The sequence below is a fragment of the Salvelinus sp. IW2-2015 genome, linkage group LG3 (assembly GCF_002910315.2).
Source record: "Salvelinus sp. IW2-2015 linkage group LG3, ASM291031v2, whole genome shotgun sequence".
NCBI classification, from domain to species: Eukaryota; Metazoa; Chordata; class Actinopteri; order Salmoniformes; family Salmonidae; genus Salvelinus; species Salvelinus sp. IW2-2015.
Genome location: NC_036840.1, coordinates 10,405,455 through 10,427,116, shown reverse-complemented (window position 1 = coordinate 10,427,116; position 21,662 = coordinate 10,405,455). Strand labels below are relative to the sequence as shown.

Sequence of the window (21,662 nt, the reverse complement as noted above, 5' to 3'; positions counted from 1 at the left end):
GTGTGTGTGTGGTACAAAGTAACAACCCTACCTGACGACCTGAGTGGAAACCCTGTAGCAGGGGACTCTGGGGGCCTGTGGCGATTGAGCTAGCTGTGTGACCCAGTGTGTGTCCAGGGGCCCGGCCTCATGACTGTGTCCGTCCGTTCCTGATGGGACACCCCCGCCCCCACCTGAAACACGGCGTGGGCTGTCTGGTCCTCCTCCACCTCCTCCAGCTCCGGGAGGTCATCTAAGGGGAAATTACAGAAATATAATAACTAGGTTCAGAGTTCCTTTACGGGGTTAAATATGTAAACAGAATAGCTAGAATGAACAGAGATCTAAAAGCATGATGTTTCACAGTAAATCAGAATTATGTATTTGTATCACTCTGCTTAATGATGTACAAAAGGTGCTTTATAATTTMAAAGTATGGTAATAATTGACCATAATATTTACCTGTATAAAGCATAGCCTACATTACACATCTATAATCACATCATAAACATGACATTGGCTTATTATTACCGTATTCCATGTGGCTGTCACTGGTGGGGCATCCGGGGGAGGAGGGCAGGTGTTCTTCACAYTGGAGCAGGTCCAAGCCCTGTTCTCTACTTGCCTCTGGCCCTGTGATATCCAACATTCTACTGCTGCTGCTCAGGGGACTCTTAATTTCCCACACCATGTTATAATGCTTCTTTAGGTCATCTGACTGGACACAARCACACACACACATTCATTCATTCATTAACGTTTTATTAACAAAGTTATTGAATGTGAGCACAATACAACTGTTATGTGTTACTAGGGTGACCACATTTAAAATACCCAAATGCGGGACAATAGGATGATTTTACGGGACTTTCGTGGGACAGTGTACCCTGGTGTACAACATTGGAAAGGGGCGTTGAAGTGGGGAAAAAAGGGGGTGCGATGAGGAAGGGAAGGATGGGGAGCTGGGCGATTTTTCTTAAGCAGAACCAATTACGCCTATGCCATTTGTCAACATTTGTGTTGTAAATTGAGAGCAGCTATTACAAAAAAAGTAACACTCATATAATTGTATAAACAACGTACCATCATAATGAGTAAAATTAGAGAGATAACTTTTTCCATTCAATTTCGCAACAGGGTCATGTGATGCAGGCCTTGTTTATAAACGTTCAGGACATCGCGCGTGCGCATTTGCGCTCATTCATTCAATACCGTGAAAGGACGATAACTCACTCGCATAAGTTAAAATCACGAAACTATCTCACAAATAGTTATACCCAGCATCGACAGCTAACTATATTACTGCCGACTGATTTGGTTTATAACGAAATACTTACATAGTAATACACGATCCCATTGATTTGGAAAACGCAACCTAATTTGGCAAAGGCTTAGTCAAAACACAGAAGTGTCGAGCTGACAGAAAACACAGTTTAAAAATCGACAATTATTGGATCTTGTGCTATATGCGGAAGCAKAAAATATTAAAACATGTCACGAGGAGCAAATATTATTCTTTTTATACATTGAAATGAAAGAATGAAAGAAAGAGCCTATGCCTTCGTCTCTTGCTCAAGCTGKTAAGAAAACTAAACGCCAACAWTGAAATTTGTATGCGATCTGACATGTCATTCGAAACTGAAGAAGGCAATCCCAACTTCGCCTTTTTCCTATGCACCTTTAAGATTTTGCTATTTATTTATTCATTTCGTTGAAATAAACTCTGTCTRCAGTATTTCTAATAAACTTTCTTTGCAACTCACCAAAACAGTCGCCATCAACGAGAAGTGAGAGATAAATATTATTCTTTTTCGCAAACATTATTGGTGGCTTCAGACGTCAATCTATAACTTCTCTCTTGGTAATTGGTTATTCACTAAGTAAATACACCCTCATATTTGTTTGCGCAGTTCCTTTTGGCTGTAATCCATGTCCCTCATCTCTCAGATGGCTCTAATTGGACGACTTCGTGCAACTAGCTATTGTAGTTTTTATAMTGTATGAGGTTTGGTAACAGTTTGGACTACAATGTCAAGGACTGGCAGACAAAGCCATAGTCAAAAATAAAGGCACAGACTGTCTTTGATAAAGGTTTGTAAACATGCATGCATTTGCTGTTTGCGTTTACCTGTGTGATATACACACCAGATACGTTTTTAAAAGGTTTTCCAACAGTAAAAAATGCAAATGTTCAATTATTTATACAAAACCTAAGTTTATTGCAATGGAAATTCAAATAACAGTTAAGATACTGAAAATACTCAGGAAATTAGGCRTATTGTAACAATATTACAAGAAAAAGGGGAAACTGCAAAGCAAGTGTCGGTGTGGAAACTTAAAAATATATTACATTAAACAAATTGAACTCTGTTTTTACACACAGAACACAAACATTAACACCATGAAACAAGGAATGGCAGATACCTGTTGTTGGCATAGGTAATTATGTGCAGAGGTAGGCAARATAAATCCTTTCAGTTGACTGATAAAACTGGTTTAGAGATTTACTTGCATTGAAGGTTGAACATCTATCTGACAATGTATTGGCAGGTTAAAATAATGACATTTATGAAATCTCTGGTTCAAAAAGGCAAATACGGTACTAAGCTATTAAGGAGAGCAGTGCGTGAATGACAAAAACAACAAATATTTTTTTTTTTTAAACAGACTGTACCAAAGAAACTATGTACCAAACGTAGGTCTAGCAGCAATATGCAAAATGCTAAGAGAATTTCCCTATCTGATATTTCCCTTATGAAGACACGCTATGTCTGTTTAACCTGTTGGAAATTTTGAGCTCAAAATCAGCACTYCAAAACACCCACTGATACATCAAAAATCACGTGGGAAAAGACACTGTGTCTAAGAAACATCCTCTGACAATTTATTAACAGYTTATAACACAATAACTAGTAAAAAAAAAAATGAAGTAATCAACACAGTCCATTAATTAATTGGTTCTGTTTAGACCAACTTCACATATGGATTTGTCAGGAAATACTGCCTTTTTTTTTGCTACAGAGCACCAAGTTGTGTCAATGTCCCATTTGATTTAACAAATATAATACGTTAGTTTAACAAATGATTGGCTACTAATGCTCTTTACCAACTAGATCATAAATGCTTAACTCAGGACTATAGCACTATTAAACTTCAAGTACAATATGCATTGTTCCAATTTAATCAAAAACAAGTTGACAACTACAAGTGAAAGGTACACTGAAATATACCACTACCAACTCTATGTTGCATTTTCCTTCTGGATAAACTGTTGTTTTCATATGACATAAATTGTCCAGACTAAAATGTGACTCTAAAAAGTAGCTAATACACTTGGGAGATAAGATACAACAAGTATAATCTTATTTCATTATGAATTCATATGCTTGTGGTAACATTTATAGGCAACAACAACAAAAATAGCAACATCTTTAAAGTGTTTTTCCGTGAGGGAAGGTTAAATGCTGGACAATAGATTGAATCAAAAGCCGTAACGTAGTTCATCTATTAGACAAACCTGATAGAAGTGTGTCTTAATATGTACCATTTGGATATAAGGCCCAGGAATGAATCTGAAGGTCATTAACAAACACCACTATGTTCATGTATCATACAAAATACTAAAACTATATAAATGGGATTCATCTCATATGAAGTATGAGTTTGCAGTATGAACAAACCTCGATCTAAAATGGTCTGATTGCTAATACTGTAATATAAACACAGTGGGTGATGTGTGTTAAAGCAGACTGATAATAAAGCAGATCAGTACCAGGGGTATTTGGCCCCTCAGGAGAGTCTAGGAGTCCCTTGTTATAAAAACATCACGTCTCAGCTGTCTTTGCCGAGTGTACTCTATCACGCGGTGTCGTTGTCGTGAACGCCGCGTGTTACTTCCCGAACAGCGCGGCCAGCTGCTCGTCGTAGTTGACGATGTTCCTCTTCATGATGTCCATGCAGGGGCCCAGCAGACGCTCAAACGCCTGCACGTCCATCACTAGAACACACAAACRCCGCAMAAAMACAAACACACACATAGACAAAAAACACAAGGACMACCATATCAGCTGCAGCTAACGTAGCAAGGCTATTGGATATCAGCTAGACTAGAGAGCATGAGTATTGACAATGATACAATTCCTGGAGTGYAGCGCTCCTCCAGCTGATTGCRGTCTTTATCTACTTACCTAGACACTTGACGTTTCCTACAGCGTACGCTGAAGCAGCCCGGGGCTTGTTGGTGACCAGAGCCAGCTCTCCAAAGTACTGTCCCCTGGTGCACATGGCAATCTCTACCTCCTCTTCCACCCCTTCTCCCTCCTCCTTTTTCAACTGGGGGTAACAGACAGTCAGACAATACAAGRCATATAGTGCTTTCAGTAGAACAAACAGTACTWTTGACATGCTCGGTAACGGTGCTTTCAGCTCATTCTAACCTGTTAACACTAACTCAAGACATATTAACATGTCCATGAATACGTATCAACAGTTTCAAGAACGGTAGAGCATCCAGAAGCATAGAGTAGCCTTACCTTGCTCGTATTCATTGTTATTCGTACTTGACCAGATTCTACTATGTAGAAACAGTTAGCCGTGGCCCCCTGGCAGAACAACAACAGTTAGTTAGTCATTTGAGTAGCACCTCTTACATTTTACATGGACTTTCTCCAAATACAGGGATAATGAGAGAGAGAATTACCTGCGCTATAATCTGTTCTCCGTCAGTGTAGGTCTTGGAGGATAGAACATCCACCACACACATCCTCTCAGAGACCTGTCAGGACAAGAGAGAACAGTTGTGATAGCTGCTATAATGCTCGACAGATGGGAGATAAAYACGTTTGTACTGCAGATATACACTACCGTTCAAAAGTTTGGAGTCACTTAGAAATGTCCTTGTTTTTGAAAAGAAAAGCACATTTTTTTTGTCCATTAAAATAACATAAAATTGATCAGAAATACAGTGTAGACATTGTTAATGTTGTTAATGACTATTGTCTAATGACCAATGACTACTGATCAATTTGATGTTATTTTAAATGGACAAAAAAAATTAGCTTTTCTTTCAAAAACAAGGACATTTCTAAGTGACCCCAAACTTTTGAACAGTAGTGTAGGTGCTTATGGTGTATATCATTATGCATTGTGTATACTATAGAATGCAAAGTGTTAGAACTGTGCTATTAATGCATTATCAAGTGTCACTCAGTCAGCATCACTCTCAGAGATGTTCCAGTTTTGCGTGGAATAATCCCAAATTAGTAGTTCTGACTTGTTCTCCAGGAGCTGATTATTATTCAATCAAATAATGGTAATTTATTTTGTCAATCACTTGAAAATGGCACGCAGTTGTCAATGGTTTTAGCGGAGCTGGGGGTCTCCTTGCTCCCCCAGCAGGCAAATCGAACGCTCTGCACCTTACTGAGAGGTTTATTGATAACAACCTATAGAGATCACAGTTGATACCTGTAGGGATGTGAGCAGGGGCAGTGACTCGATGAAAGCCTCGTACATCTTCCTCTTCTTGTGGTTGTTCTTTACGATGATCCTCCTGAAYGTCAGTCGGTCCTAGAGTACATACAACATCACAGGCCTCAGATCATTTCAACCAAACACCACATGACATGGTTACTCCAGTAACCAAGTTGCTTCAACCCTCATCTGGGGCCAGTTTCACCGTTTTGTCCCGTAATGGTTAAGATTATGATCTCAAGAGAGTAGGCTGATGCCTTCAGACAACCCAGGGCGTGTTGGCATGTTTTGCTTCAGGCATCACTTCTGTAATTCATTCCACAATCTACCGGGGGGCATAGTCTACCATTCAAACCTACAGTACGTAACAGCCTACCTACACATCCTCTCATCCATTTCAGCTACAGGACAATCCACGGGTTCACCCTGAAGCCTTAAACCTACCATGCACCAGAGGGCTCCCACAGAGGTGGCGATGATGGTGGCAGCCCTGGGTGTGTTGTACATCAGGGCAAGCTCGCCAAAACTGCCCTGGTTGTCATAGGAACCCACCACATGCTCCACTCTGTCGGCTTTCATCAGGATGTCAAAGGTCCCTCTGGGAAAGAAGGCAACATCATAATGATAAATTCATTAATTGCATAAGTATTTATTATATGGGAAAATCTTGTATCGCACCCAACTCTGGCCAATAGTAGTRCATAATACAGGAAATAGGATGCGATTTCAGACCGATCATCGCCAGTATCAGCAAAGCATCTCAGAGTAGGAGTGTTGATCTAGGATCTGGCCATAKAATCATATTCATTATGATCTAAAAGGCTAAACTGATGCTAGAACAGCCCTTCTACTCTGAGAAACTTTGTGGATATGGGCCCTGGGATCAAAAAGTGCTGTATAGACTGTCTAGTCTGTTTACAATGTCTTGATGAATCTGAAGTCCTACCTTTCGATAACATAGAAGTTGTCCCCATCGTCATCCTGGTCTATGATGTGTTCGCCAGCCTCCACTGTCATCTCAAACATTGCATCCAGTACTTGGGACATCTGCTCCTGTTAACACAACCACAGAGATATATCAGTGACACGGCACACAGCAGCATCCATATACAGTTTTTGTTGACTTTTCCTCAATGCATTTGTTTAACCTATAGTCTTTCCACCCCACTTCACTTTACCGGGTCTAGATTTTTGAACAGTAGAATGTCTTTGCAGGCCTCCTGTAGTCTGTGCCTCTGCTCGTCGGTTTTAGGATGGGTGATCTGGAAGAGAGCAGAGCAGAGCCATAATTAGCATGTATTAATATAGCTACTGTATCAGGTTCAAGTACAGAGTGCAGACAGTCATCTAATCTCCTTCCCACCCTGTTTCACTCAGCACCTGACTTCTTCTGCTGAAACGTTCTTTTGTTCTTGATAAATACACAAACGTTCAACCTAAACCAGTTTTGATCAACGATGGTTTGCAGTGGTCCAGCGGCATCACATCGTTAGCTAACTTGAGGTTAAAGGTTAGAGGTCAACCCCATAGTGATGGAGGTTAAGTGATTTTACCCTGGGATCTTTGTCCTCCTCCTCCTCATCAGGGTTGAATGCTTCAGCACATACTGTGGAGAGGAACAAGAGTCATCACATTACGCTTGAGTGCCTCGTTCAGATTTCACTCAGGATTCCAAGAGCGATTCCAACCACACCAAACCAAGGTGGTCACGTAATCTGCAGTGTAATCCATTTCACACAGCATTGTTTAAGCCTGTCATGTCTCTATAGGTGAACAAGCTGAACTCTGGACTGCTCCTGATACTTGAGTACTGTGTGCATTGAAAACCCTCTGGCTAGCAGACAGACATTTGTGTGATCCTGCTACAGTACTATTAACATATGTGATAGTGATGAGAGCAGCAACTGCTGCTCTGACAATAGTCCCAGCCACTGAGAGGATATCATTAAGCCCATCAAACACACACTTCAGATGTCATTTCCTGTCACTATGTCGAGAACACTGGGAAAGTGGGTACTTCTGTGGATGCAACATACAAAGGACATAGCTGGAATATCAAACCTTCTTACCTGAAGATCTTCTCAAGAATCTGTTGATCACTGGAGCTAATAAAAAAAGTTACATGAAGATGAGGTGTATTTTACTATGATATAACCGTGTAACAATGTTCTGGCTTGACATATAGAGAGAGTATTCTGATCTAAAATCACTGTTGATTGTTTTCAGCTAACATGGAATGAATCTAGCTAGCTAACGCTACTGATGCTCAACACAGGTCAGAATAGTCACTGACACTTTCAGAACATTCTTTCGACTCCACTGCCGGCCAAAGTAAACAATGGGGGTTACTCGAGGTTTTGAGATGGTAATTTAGCTAGATAGCCATTTCCCTTTGAGATTAGTGTTCAATTGCCTTTTCTTGGCCTGGCATCTGTTACCCAGAAGTAAAATTATCGCGAAAGTTGTCACTTCCCTCGGTCCACGAGGGATTCGTGGTAAAATGGTCAGKAGCTAACGTCAGCTGGGCTGACTACTGTAACTATTGTATAGTAGTAGCAAAACGTTAGCGAGCTTGACTGTCTCAGTGGCTGCCACCGTAACGTCATTAGCTAGCTAGCTAGCTATCAAGGTTAGCAGCACCACACAGGCAGTACTGACTTTTCTAGCAGAACGGTGAGGTTAGCTACCTACGAATTCCTCCTCMTCATCATCTTCTTCATTTTCCGAATCAATTTGCACTGCCKCCTCGGCAAAATTGACCGATCTTCCACTGCTAACATTATCGCCAGCTCGACCGTTAGCCGAATTTCGGGCATTGTCAAAGGCGGATCCTCTCTGATTCTCCTTCAGTTGGATGAAATACTGCAAGGCAAAGTCCAGAAGGTCACCTGGCTGATTCCTCAACACTTCCACTGTAAAGCTTTGCAACAGCTCCGTCAATCCGTCTGGGATTTCAATACTCATTTCTAATCGGTCTTTGAAGAGTCAGGAAAATAAAAATACCGGTGGCTATTTTCTGAATATAAAAAAAAATGATATTCCAGCTCAGGCTTGTAAGGGTTGAAAGCTCACTTGAATAATACGTCCATAAACACAGCCTTTTGCAACAAATGTTGTTGGCGTTATACCCATTCTCAATGTATGTTCATCTGTAGCTAGCTATAGTTTGCTAATTTAGCTACCGCCTTTTGATGAAATCTGAATGAAAACGGCAGTAAAAATGCTAGCTAGCTAGCTCGCATCATTTTGCTGCTGGCTTCAGGAAAYCCACGCATGTGACCCAGGTATCCATGACAACCAACCATCTAGAGATTGCGCACGCAGAATCATAGAAATAGAAGAGTGAGCAGATCAGTCACCACTTCATCTCATGGGAGCATCGTTTAACCAAACAGTACAGAATGTTTAGAAACTCTGTGATTTTACCATTCTCAAAATTCACAAATAAAGGTGAAATAAAAAAAATAAAAAAATAAAAACATCAGATGTACATTATTCGAAATATTTCGTCATGCATATTGACAGTCGAGCATAGCATTTTCCTTTTTGCATAACAATTGTCCTATGTAGGCCTACACTGTGAACAATTATTTCACAAGGATATTCCATTTTTAATTGATACCTAAATACAGCAACTGACCTCCTTAGAAGTTAATTAATAAGAAAAAGGGAGGGTAGGGCAGAGTGTTTTCTCCTCTACAGTGGAGCAGAGAGGCGATGAAGGACACATTCTGTTCAGTCGCTGTAACAACATAATATAACCATATAACCATTTACTCAAATCGGATTTATTAACATAGAAATTCATATGCAAAGACATACTACACAAGGAGATTACTTTTTCAAAAATGTAATACAAAACTTTTGGATGAACAATGAAACAAAATCAAGTATGAGTTCTCAGTCGTCACCCTCCTCCTCTTCTCTCTGACAGGTGTGTGAGGTATTAGTGTGTAGTACAGTGTCCACAGACAGTAGACTCCTGAGACACTGTAGAACAKCCAGGATCAGATGAAACTTACAGGACACTGACTCCACACCTGAACTAGCGCCAGAGCTTGACCAAACCGTCACCTCCTTTACCCCTGACCCAGATCCTGACCCAGACATAGATCCTGAACTAGTGTCAGCCTGGACCAGATTAGAACCATCCGCTACCAGAACAGCACTGTCTCCGGCGGGTCCGGGGAGATACCATGGTTACGTATGCAGCTGAGAGTGTGTGCGAGAGCCTCAAGGTAGCGCCAAGGATTGTGGGAGTAGATCTGTCTGGGCACACTCAGTTGGGCCTCTGCAGTCATCCCCGAGGCGGCAGGGGTATCCAAGTGTGACAGAGTGTGCGTGTCTGTGTTTGACGGAGTGTGCGTGTCTGTGTTTGACGGAGTGTGTGCTGTAGGAGGGTGTGGTGTAACAGGAAGTCAAAAGTCCTGCCCACGGAAATGACACAACAAGGCTCCATCACGTCTGTGTGTGTGTTTGTGTGTGTGTCTGTGTGTGTGTGTAAGCGGTTCTTTCTGTAGCTCTAGTCCTGTGTTTGGGCCCCCAGGTAGTATGCAGCATGTGTCGAGTATCTCGTACAGCACATAYACTCTGTTCCACCTGGCCCTCTGTCTGTCCACACACAACCAGACTGTGGGGTCTGCCCCTGTCCTCTGCCTTAGAAACCCCACATTGACGAACCTGGGAGAGAGAAAACCACATAATTAGCATAGTGTGTATGTGTGTGTGTGTGTGCGCGTGTAACTATCCTGTAACCATACCTGTGAGCTCCCGGCACCAGCGGCTGGCAGAAGGTAGCCGTAGCAACATGTTCCTGTCCAATCACGGCCCAGTCTGAGACAGGCTGGGCTCCACTGAGCACAGAGAACAAGGTAAGGTCGTCTTCACACACACACACTCTAACAAACACACACACTGTACCTCCCCACTGCAGCCAGGAAGGCCTCYGACTGTCTGACTGATGAGAGGAGCAGAGACACTCCTAGATGCTGTAGGGTGACACACGCTGTCTAACCCCCGCTCTGATCTCACACACACACTTTCTATCCCTCTATTAGCCCCACCCAGCTCCAGTACAGTTCCACCAATCAGTAGGCTGGGTTCCAGGGGTTCCGTCACCGCAAGGGCCCTGATTGGTCCATGGTCGCGGAATGGGAGGGGTGTAGAGAAATCTGCATGTATGACCTGGCCCTCCAGCAGACGGGAACAGCCAATAGGGAAGCCTGATACTGCTGTGTGCAGAGCAGGGAAGTGTTCGTTWAYGAAGTCGCCATGGCARMTCCAATGSGAGAGCAGCTCACAGKTCAGTYGGCTGATGAYTTCAGCAKGAGTAGGGCTGATCCGGGTGTGAAGGAAAGCACTGAGTAGGCGGCACAGAGTGTGTGTGTCTGTTTGTCCTGGGGTTTGTGGGTCTGAAAGGGAGGAGCCATGTGGAGCCACTCCAACAGTGATGACATCACTGAGCTCGTCCAATCCGAAGTCCAACAGAGCTCCAGCCAAACGCTTGGCACCTGCGCCTTCCCAGCGGGCTTTTCGGGTGTGTTTCTGTATCTCCCGTAGCAATGAGGCGAGCAGCAGGACGAAGGTCTTGGAGCCGTCTCCTGTCACCGAGCTGTGTCTCCTCACACACTCCACCACCATCCTACACACACACACACAGACAGAGCTTGAGATTTCACAAAGTACTGTAAGCGTGAACGTGTGTGTATATGTATGTATACTACCGTTCAAAAGTTTGGGGTCACTTAGAAATGTCCTTGTTTTTTGAAAGAAAAGCAAATTTTTTTGTGCATTAAAATAACATAAAATTGATCAGGAATACAGTGTAGACATCCAATAGCGCTCCAGTATACAATCACTTCACGAGCTCAGGGCATGCCTGGCCCAGCATGCATTTGTAGTCTACTTGTGTGCTGCTAAAGCTCCTTACTTTAACTACTGTCATGGAGTTCACTAAATATTTTCAATAAAGAAACTGATCAAACACACCGGTGCAAAATCAAGGTGTCTTACAAAGATGAGGAGCAAGAGAGGGAGTGTGGTGATGTTGTGTCCACAACTAAATAATAATTGCGGTATCTGAAAAGACACATATCCCGAATACATAATGGTGTACTTACTACGTGCACATGCTAAAAGAAAGGAACGAGGTGAGTAGCTAATTAAGTTTCATTGTAGCAAAGTATTTATACATAGCAAATCAGATCTCTTTAAATGTTCCTTCATTTGGGTTAGATTATCTATACAATAGGCCATAATTGATTTTCATATTCCAACTTTCAAGGCGCTTTCCATTTTTGATTGGGTTGTTTTGACTAAAAACATTTAGGCCTACCTATAGAAGAAGAAAAGAACAACTCTGCATTCCTGCTCAGCCTGGCAAGAGTTGCCAAAAGGTTGTTGAGCATCCCCAGTGGCTATGCAAGCTTGGAGAGGATATTCTCCACTGCTGGCCTGCTCTCCAGGCACCATCGCATGAGCCTAAAGCCAGACTCTGGCCAAACTGGTGTTTCTAAAAAATGAATTCCAAGGAACTCTAGACTGAGCCTAATAAGGCATTTTTCATTTAAGTCACAGCTTATATGCACAATTTATAGACTATAATGATTTAATACAACAAACCTTTGTTAAAATGCTGAGCGCTTAATGTCCCTGACTCCCTACCAGCCTAGTGTGTTCACAATATATTTCTTTGTAGGCTATAGCATTGAAATAATTTTAATATAGTCTAACTAATCAATTTTCGTTCCTTCTTAGGCTCCCTGTCTGACTGCTGACCTACTTCGTGTTTATATGCTGTTTAATAAGACATGTAGTCTATTTGAAATTGAGCGCTTCTTACATTCACCTTTTCATGTTCATTAAAGTATTTTTCATTCAAATCATATGGTTTGGTTTCAATACTTCACAACCAAATAGTAGGTCCAGGTAGTCAAAAAATATGTGGGTGTTGGTTAAATTGTCATTTTAATGAATGGAGCGAATTTGGAGCTGCAGTTTTTTTCCCTGTGAGCTTTGAGTGGGTTTTAGTGGGCGGTTTGAATGGACGTGGAGCGCTGGAGCTGTGCGCAGGCGCTATGCGCAGGCATCGCTCCATGAGCAATGAGCGAGATTTCCGACCGCTTAACTCCACTCACATACTCTAACTTGTGTTACCTGGCCAGCGGGTGTTCCACCCGCAGGGCTGTGAGGATGCGTGTTCCGTGGCGTGTCAGCAGAGTTTGCCCCGTGTCCCGTGTGAACAGCACCTGTCCTCCATCAGGACCAAAGCTCCTCCGGATCACTGCCTCCAGGACACTCACTGTCTGCAGTACGGAGTCCAGCTGCAGACACTGGGGCTGCAACCGCATCCCCATACCCAAGACCTGAGAGATGGAGAGGCTACCTGTCCAGGACACACAGACACAATTGGGTTAGCTGGGATTCACTGGCTTCAATGTCAATAATTGGATAACACTGGGCTCACGCATAAAGGCGTCGCGGGCGACATGGGGTGGCGCTGCACACATTTCATATGAATTGAAGTAGCTAGCTAGCCTACTTCGATACTGCGCGCCTGATCCTCAACCTCTTTTATCTTGATGAGTGAAAGGTCACTTTATGGTAAAACTATACTGACTACATCCACGATAAAACACCGAAATTCTGATTGTTTACGTGAACTCACCTTGGTGTGGAAAAGCTTCCTTTGGTTTCCTAGATACCTCTTCCTCTGATGGTGTTGGTAAGTCACTCAGTTTAAAATCTGCATGCCGCCCTCTAGCGACGGGAGGTAATATATAACTATATTTCTCTATGATCAGGTTTATTATGGTATTGCCACCATCAGTCATGCAAGTCTGATGTTACATTAACAGATGATACAATCGGATTCAGTGCATTAGGAAGCGAACAGGAGTCAATATTTACGTATAACTCATAAACATATGGTAAGATCAGGTTTTGATCTTGAAAGTGCAAAAATAAGACTGGTACTGTATACAGTCCATGGTACAGTCAATGAGTAATGTATTGGAACAGCTGGTTACATCATTGAGAAGGGTTGCCAAACTTTTAGATCCAGACTTTAATCTCGGACTATATCTCCCTCTCTCCTTATTTGGGAGTCTAATCAACATAGTACTTGTACCTAAAGTGGTTTACAGTTGTCACATATGTGGTCCTTGTGGGATTCGAACCCATCACACTGGTGTTGCAAGCCCCCTAAGCCAAGCTTTTATCCACCCCCTGCTTGATGCCCAGCACCAGGTGTAGGAACCAGTTGAACTGCACGGTCCAGCCCTTGTCCCTGCAGATCTCTATCTGGTCCAGCAGGTGGCGCTGTGCCTCCTCCTCCGKCCGGCCCACAGTCAGCGCTTCGCGGATGTACTCAATGTCTTCTTTGCTGGTGAGCTGAGGCATGCCCGTCATCAGCATCATGGAGAACAGGATGACGAGGAGGTTGGTGTGATGCCTTAGAGCCAGGTAGGCCCGCACACACACATCCTGGGAGATCAATACTGTAGTTAAGAGTGTGTGTGAGTATGTGTGTGTGTGAGTGTGTGTGGGTGTTTGCGTGCGAGCGAGTTTGTGTATATGTATTTTTACCGGTTAGACAACACGTTAGTTTGAGTACCTGGAACTTCTGGAAATGCGGGCTGCTCTTCTTCCCTGATGTGCCCATGACATAGAGGAAGTCAGGGGTGAGGACGAAAGGAACCCTCTCCTTACTGATACCCAGGAAACTCTTATAGTTCCCCAGTATGTGGCCAAAGTCTATGTGGAACAGGTTACCTGAGGGCAGACATATCAAGGGGGRAAAAGAATGCTATAGATAAAGCACCCAATACATCAGAAACAAATTACTACATTCAGATGAACAGAAAACCACTTTCTATGGGTCCACCCACATATGTAGAATATTGTGGAATGTATTCCTAATGYTTTGGCAACCACTTAACGCCAAGTACTGTATCATGTTTGTGCTATAGGGAGATAAGGATGAGCTCTGGTACCAGATTCAGTGATCATGATGTTGTCGTTGTGTCTGTCTCCTACCCCCAGGACGTAGGTGGCCACACAGTACCCTCCACAGGAAAACACAAACCTCTCCACCGCCTGCTGGAACTACAGGGAGGAGAGAGACACACAGAGAGAGAAAGACAGCGAAAGACAGCAAAAGAGAGGGAGAGACAATGATGGCGAGTGAAGGGGAGAGACAGAGAGAGGGGAAGTGATAGAGACACAGAGTGGAGGAAATGAAGAGCATTAGTGAGCTGCCATTTCATACAACCAGTTCTGCTCGATTATTTCCACAGACAACATTGKAGCAAACACAGTRACTCAAACCGTGTTTCATCTTTCTCTATTTATCTGCTAGCGCTGTGGTAGCCTCTGTGGTATACCTTCACCCTAAAGCTATGGTGACTGCTGCATGGGGATATTTCTAACAGGCCAATTCAAAAATAGACATAGCAGAGCTGAAAATGTGGAGGTGCTTCAGCCGACACAGTCTGAGTATACGTGAATAGTGCTGCAGACAAAGCCCTGGGTAACAGGAAATGTAGCAGGGGTGTTTCCTTCCCCCTTAGCGGTGCAGTTATATCCTCTACAGCTGAGACGCTGCAGCACCGTGGGAGTAACTATAGCCAGCTACCTTTTCCTCGCTCACACACTTGTCCCGCAGCCATTGGCTGAGGATCTCGTCCTTGAACGCTCCTGTGCTTCCCACAACGCTCTGCTGGATGTTGGCAATAGTGGTGGCATCCTTCACTATCTCAATCATCCCTAGAGAGATAGAGAGAGAGAGAGAGAATAAAATAAGAGAATAGAGAACAATGCTTATTTAATAAGAAATGGCATATATATCTATAATTATTTATACACTATATATTATATGTTATAATATATTATTATTAACACGKCATGACAGTGTAAAGTCAGTTGACATACCTATTTTATTCCCAGTAGAGATACAACCGTAGGGCAATAAGGACAAGTCCAAAGACTCTTCCTCCCATATGGATTCCATGATCAGCAGAATCTAAAAGGAGGAGCATTTCGTTGTCATGGAACATTTGGTGGACAGTTTTGCCTAACCCATTGAGAAAGCAAGCCCACATACCTGTAGAATGAGCATGTCCTGCCTGAGGTCATCCCCGTCCTTAAAGATGACCCCGATGGTGTCACTGCACAGAGTGGTGGGGTCAGCCCTCTTAAACTGCAGCCACAACGGTCTCTTCTTAGAGGCCATCACCTTACACTGCTCTATCTGAAGAGAGGGACCCATGTTTACAGTCAAACACAGGAGAGAATGGAGGAGTAAGAATACAATTAGTGGAGGATACAGGAAATGATGGTGAAGAAAGGGATGGAGACAAGCGAGAAGAGACATGGAGGAAAATAAGAGGGGGGGTAGAATAGAGATGGATAGGTATTATTCCACTCACCACCAGAGCACCAGCCCGTAGACCCGGGTCATAGGGCACTCTGAAGCTCTCTGGCAGCCCAGAYGTCTGCAGGTTCTCCAGCTTCTGACGCAGCTGGAACACAACTGAACATACCACCAGGATTCATTACGTATTCATTTCTATATGATTTTATCTTGATCTCTTATACTAGGTACGTTGACCTGAGGCGACAGGCTCACCTTGTGCAGAAACATCATATTTCTCAGCAGACATGGCCTTGATCTCCCTGGTGACTTTCTGCAGGGCTTCTGTCATCTCCACCTGTTGATGATAATGAATTGGATTATTCTTTATTCAGATCCTCGTTATCTGACACTTTAGCGACCTAGTCTTTTTAAATCTGTCTTTTCTATCCTCTAATTATTTTGCGTACCGTATATATTTTACTGTGAGGTGTATTGAGATGTTTTAATAAAGTTATATCKGAAGAAAGATGTGGGGAAGATCCACCTGACGTGCCGGCCTCAGCCCTCGGAGGAGTCCACACAGTACCAGAGGTACCTCAACTACCTGACTGGCTACGACGTCAAAGCCCTACAGTCACATTGTAAGGAGGAGGAACTCTCCTCACCCACTCCTACTGTGTCCGATCACACATCACACCGTACTCTTGTTTACGGCTGGGGTCAAGGCTATTCACCCACCTGGCGTCTGAAATCCTGCAGCATGTCCTCTCCACAGCCTCGGAGGTAGGCTTCCAGCAGCACAGCATACCTCTGCTGGTAGTGCATGGACTGGGCGATCTCACTCCTCAGGAACCAGAAAAGGAAATGACCTATCCTCTTACTCCTGAGAGCTCTCTTCAACAGGAACCTGGCCAGGGCACTGTCATGGTACGGCTCAAACTTCACAGCCTGAAAAACACAGAGGAGCACACATATGTATTTTTCTCAAAGTAAACGCGTCATAAATGCAAGCAAAATGTTTCAATAAACTGTAACGCGACATTATAAAGTATCTTCCCGTTTGGGGATTTTTTCATACTCATACTGTTTTGCATGTTTAACCAAGGCCTCATTGTTGACAGTAGAGACGGTTTATTTGACTCTACACTGACGAATGACACATGTAAAACTACCCACAGTTGCTCCCTTCTGGGAAAACACCAAGTAAAAAGGAAGTGTTGTCTATAAAGGTTGTTATTGTATTTTTTTCTAGTCAATGTATGAAACAACAATTTTGTTTTTATGTGTGCTTCTACACTCCAGGTAGACCAACCACCTATGGCTAGGGCTACTTAGTCTTTCTCGTCATGAATCTTGTTCTGGTGGCAGCTCTGCAGAGTGGTCACTAGCTAGCACAGCCACAAAGTCATAAAATCAGATTTGAAACCTAACCTTAACCAAACTGCTAACCATAATGCGTAAACCTAACCTTAAATTAAGAACAAAAAAGCAAATGTTTTGTTTTTATGAATTTTTACAATATAGGCAATTTTGACTTTAGGTGAAATCGCTCTGGTGAAATCGCTCTGTTCTGCCTCCAGGACAAGAGTCAGGACAATAAATGTCAACTTGCATGACTAGGGCTGGGTAACGAAATTCGGTTCCTCTATGGCACAGACCGAATCTTGACAGAACCAAGACCGAAACACATCAGACATTTCTCAGCCAAATGTTGGTTCCAACAAGTCCGACTAACTCACCTGGACCAGCTGCAGCAGGTATCTCAGGACGTCGTCGTCCCCCAGGGTCTCCAGCTTGCGTACGGCCATAGAGCGGACGTGAGCGTCAGAATAGTGGCAGTCTAACAGCTGCATGGCCAGGCCCACATCCAGCACACTACGGTCCCACACAGAGCTCCTCTCCAACAGCCTATGGGTGGCCAGGACAGCCTCCTGTCTACCCCACCGCACAGAGCCCAGCAGCTTGGGGTATGCCCTGGGAGGAGACAGTAGGGAGTTTTACAACATTTCAATAAAACTCCCCAAAAATTGCACTGAATAATATTCACAGAAAGGCCTCTGTGATACTCTTCTAGAAAACATATTATTTCAAATAAGAACAAGAAAGATGTAATTGGGATGAAATAAGTGGTTCTGTATTATAAACTCAGATTACTTATTCAGTAATATAGTATTAGATGACCATGCCAGTCAGTCTTACCTGGGGTGACGCATACACTCCTCTCTGAAGTGCCACAGCAGCTCTTTGTCTTCTTGGCTGAGAGGGTGCAGTGGATCGGTCTCAACAATTGCCTCAAACTGCTTCCTCAGGTGGTTAGGCATCTCCCTTTGCCCCCTGTCCCCTCCCTCGGCCTCCCCAGCCTCCTTGCCCTCCCTGCTCTTGGGCAGGGCCACTGGGTAGCAGTACTTGTCCAGCAGGATGGCTACGGCCATGGAGGAAGCCTTGTCTGGGTTGGTGGCTGAGGTCAGCTTGTCTGCATTGACGCTGCTGTTGTCCTCGGTCTTCTCAGGCATCTTCCACATGTGGAGGATGAACTCTCCCTGGCGCAGCAGCGAGCGGTGGTCCACCAGCAGCAGGTTGACGTAGTACAGCAGACGACTCTTAGTCTTATTACCATCATGGCTGCTGCTGCCACCTCCAACTGGGGATCCTCCGTTGTCCTGGTAGGAGGAGGAGCCCTTAGAGATCTGGGTCTGGGCCTTCCCACAGGACACCTGGGGAGAGGAGAAAAGAGAATAGAGTTAAATTGCAATTCATTTAATTCAGTTGTGATTCATACTATATTCTCCAAATAATAGACTGGTATTCTACAAAAAAAAATCCAGACATAATAGCATGATCACAACAAAGATGTTGGCAAAAGCAAATATAGATACGGCTGCCAGACTAAACCAAAAAACATTATACAGTTTACCAGTTTACCTGTATGCTGAGGCGAGCCCCCTTGGGCAGGTCTCTGATGCGTATRTTAAACTCCAGCCAGGTGTTCCACAGCACCTCCTCAGTGAAAGCCTTGGAGGAGGTCCTCTCCTGAGCCAGGAGCTGCTGGCCATGGAAGATACTGGCCTCCACATACACGATCAGCTCTGGGTTCCTCGGCARRGCCGGGATRTCTATGCCCAGGACTTTAACCCTGAACTTCCTGTGACAGTCCCACAGAGAGATGGTGAAGACCCGCTCGTGGTCTTTCTCGTCGATCGTCAGCTGCTCATGGGTGCCTGTTGGAACAGAGGAATATGAATCATCTTAATCATCAAATAAATATTCCCCARAGGAAAATCATGTGCTATAATATTGCTTATTGTGGCACAACTCTATSGGCTAGGGGAGTTTGTTAACTTTAAGAAAAGAGCATATTGTAAAGTGTAATCTATTGGTGAAATATTCTGATATGATTACTATGGGAATATTGATGCTAGTTTACCTGCYACTCCAGTACAGTCATCCACCTGTGCCCAGTCCTCTTTCTGGACCAGGTCTTGATCTGGATTAGGAGCCGACTCCAGGACCAGATGGATCTCCTCCCCGTTCTTCAGACACTGTCGGACCCAGTGGAAGTCCCTGACCGGGTGGTTCCCATAGATATACTCTTCCCTGCCACACACCCTCAGGACGTAGTCTGCCTCACACACATCCTCAGGAACTCCCAGCAGAGCCCTCTTATTGGAGATCTTCGTAAAGAAGGTCTGGAGCACCTGGACGGGCRTGTCGTCGATGGACACCTTGATGGTCTGGCTGGCCTTGTTCCTGTGAATGACCAGCAGGATGTGGCTGTTGGTCACCTAGAATAAAATATTATTCAATCTTTATTGATCCATGATACAGAGACAATGGAAATTGGCCATTTTTTGCTGTCCCAGTACCCAGCTACATCACCCAATACAGAACAGGCTGGGAGCAGGCAAGCAGCACAGGGTCGCCCACAGAGCTGCACCCCTGGAGCAGCCAGGTTAGGGGTTACATACCTTGGTGAGCAGGTGCTCTGGGAGGTGCTTGGGTGTGATCCAAGGGTCCATTGAGTAGAGTTTGGGGTCCCTGTCAGCCAGCTCGATCTTGCGGGGTGTGAGGAGCTTCCTCCGGGTGAACTCCAGCTCGTCATCGTGCACGTTGCTGACRTCGGTGACGTCGTAGCCAATCAGGTAGTTGAGGTACCTCTGGTACTGTGTGGACTCCTCGGAGGGCTGAGGCCGGCACGTCAGGTGGATCTTTCCCACATCTTTCTTCAGAGCTTTAGATTCAAATACAACTTTATGAAAACATCTCAATACACCTGGCGATAAAATATATACAAAAAATGCAAGGGTATAAAAGAAATATTTAAGACTAAAATATTCTACCTTTCCAGTAGCGGATGCAGTCCAGGGTCTGAAACACCTGGTGCTTATCGTAGATCTCACACCAGTTGCCCTTCTTCTGGTAGAGCAGGATGCAGTGGTCAGGGGAGTACTTCTGATAGAACTCAGGGCACAGGTTGGTGGCTACTACCCTCAGCCACACCTGGGCTTTCACCTGCTCCACCGTCCAGTTCCCAGCCACCTCCAGGAGCAAGGTGTCCGGGCTGCGGCTACTCTTAGTGGTGGTGGGGAGGACGAACTCGATGGCTATCTGGTCCATGGCCACGGAGAAGGTGGAGGTGAAGGCTTTCATCTTTCTTCTCCTCCTCCGGTTCTCTTCTCTGAGGACTACAGGTTGAGGTTCTTCTTCATCGCTCACTTGCTGTTCCATAACACGAGTTATCTATTATCAATGAAGAATAAAATAGATTTGTTTAGATTCAAATTGATGGATGTATAAGGGATGTTAAATGTAGCATGTATAATTATCKCATGTTGGTAAACTTAGCCAAAATAAGATACTCTATCATGATATGTTATGCTTATACTAATTCTATTTTATTTTATGATGGTGCGTRTGAAGCTTATTCAACTTCTTCTTTCAGACCAACTTCTCTGCATAGGAAGTTGCAAAGCAGGAAGCAAGGAGAAACACTGTCAGCAGTAACAATGTATCAACCCCATACAGTCATTGGTATCAACTCATCAAAATATGATAATGTTGCAGTAAAATTGAGCAACCAGAATTTGGCAACATTGTAAATTCCACCTAATTTCAGAACATATTTCAAAAATGGATTCAATGACAACTTGAAATTAAATTGACAAGTCTYCTACACCTGCYCACAAAAACAAACCTACAGTTTATAATAAAATCATCCATTATATAAAAATACAAAAATAATTGATAAAACTTCAACGTTACGATAGTTTCCATGAGAAAATCCAGAGCCGTTAGTTTTCAAAAACAGAAAATAACGGTATTGCCGATTACATGGGCCAGGGAAAGTCTATGAAGAAAACTTACCGCTCGGTAGGCCTAAACACACTCACGCCAGCAGCAATATGACACGGTGGGTCACTAGGCATTTGTAAATAATTGTACAATGGTCCCAGTTTCTCCTTAATTCATGTTGAGTCCGAAGAAGTGGTACTAAAACTTTCTGTMTGCTATTCCATTCACCCCTCCCCGTGATGTGTGAAGACGAGTCCCATGCAAGTCTACATGTTGTGCTCTTATTGGTCGCTCAGAGGCGCCATAACTGTAGTTTTGAGGGAACTGGACTACAGAAACCCACAGCCTAGTATTGCCATTATGATTATGCAATTTAATTGAAAATTATCATTACTATTACAATTACTGATTTTTGTAGCCGTTATAACTGGGATAAGTATGTTATTGTATCCATGCCAAGATTGATGCGTTTATATTCCATTTCCATTGTCATATTCACTAAAAACGTTTTCTCCTGGGAAAAAAAAGAAGAAAGAAAGAAAAATGTGTCATTCTCTGGCATGGTATT

At 43.7% G+C, this 21,662-nt stretch overlaps 4 protein-coding genes across 5 annotated transcripts; all 4 read right to left on the bottom strand.

The window, feature by feature from the left end:
* Positions 1–35: 35 nt before the first annotated feature.
* LOC111950371 (HMG box-containing protein 1-like) lies at positions 36–1,846 on the bottom strand. Its single transcript, XM_023967899.1, has 3 exons — positions 1,743–1,846; positions 511–697; positions 36–232 (listed from the first exon to the last, which is right to left on the bottom strand). The coding sequence occupies exons 1-3, from the start codon at positions 1,755–1,757 to the stop codon at positions 90–92; spliced, it is 345 nt and encodes a 114-aa protein (XP_023823667.1). The 5' UTR covers positions 1,758–1,846; the 3' UTR covers positions 36–89.
* A 323-nt stretch (positions 1,847–2,169) lies between these two features.
* LOC111950367 (cAMP-dependent protein kinase type II-beta regulatory subunit) lies at positions 2,170–8,747 on the bottom strand. 2 transcript variants are annotated; one of them, XM_023967884.2, is made up of 11 exons: positions 8,139–8,747; positions 7,521–7,556; positions 7,005–7,057; positions 6,630–6,713; positions 6,398–6,504; positions 5,896–6,049; positions 5,446–5,547; positions 4,679–4,753; positions 4,512–4,580; positions 4,167–4,311; positions 2,170–3,976 (listed from the first exon to the last, which is right to left on the bottom strand). In XM_023967884.2, exons 1-11 carry the CDS (start codon positions 8,413–8,415, stop codon positions 3,870–3,872), a joined length of 1,209 nt encoding a protein of 402 aa, XP_023823652.1. In that variant the 5' UTR covers positions 8,416–8,747; the 3' UTR covers positions 2,170–3,869. The 2 variants fall into 2 exon arrangements, with proteins under 2 accessions (XP_023823652.1, XP_070290551.1); XM_070434450.1 differs by lacking the exon at positions 7,521–7,556.
* Positions 8,748–9,782: 1,035 nt separating this feature from the next.
* Positions 9,783–13,283, bottom strand: LOC111950358 (BBSome complex assembly protein BBS10-like). The gene is given in 6 exon segments (XM_023967871.2): positions 9,783–10,131; positions 10,212–10,351; positions 10,353–10,452; positions 10,454–11,092; positions 12,607–12,835; positions 13,118–13,283. Coding segments are annotated over 6 exon segments (1,536 nt in total). The 3' UTR covers positions 9,783–9,869.
* On the bottom strand, positions 13,239–21,321 carry pik3cg (phosphatidylinositol-4,5-bisphosphate 3-kinase, catalytic subunit gamma). Its single transcript, XM_023967860.2, has 16 exons — positions 21,167–21,321; positions 20,143–20,542; positions 19,771–20,033; positions 19,230–19,587; positions 18,728–19,023; positions 18,005–18,519; positions 17,545–17,779; positions 16,544–16,753; positions 16,079–16,160; positions 15,879–15,982; positions 15,554–15,700; positions 15,382–15,472; positions 15,086–15,216; positions 14,445–14,556; positions 14,066–14,223; positions 13,239–13,935 (listed from the first exon to the last, which is right to left on the bottom strand). The coding sequence occupies exons 2-16, from the start codon at positions 20,528–20,530 to the stop codon at positions 13,654–13,656; spliced, it is 3,372 nt and encodes a 1,123-aa protein (XP_023823628.1). The 5' UTR covers positions 20,531–20,542; positions 21,167–21,321; the 3' UTR covers positions 13,239–13,653.
* Positions 21,322–21,662: the final 341 nt, after the last annotated feature.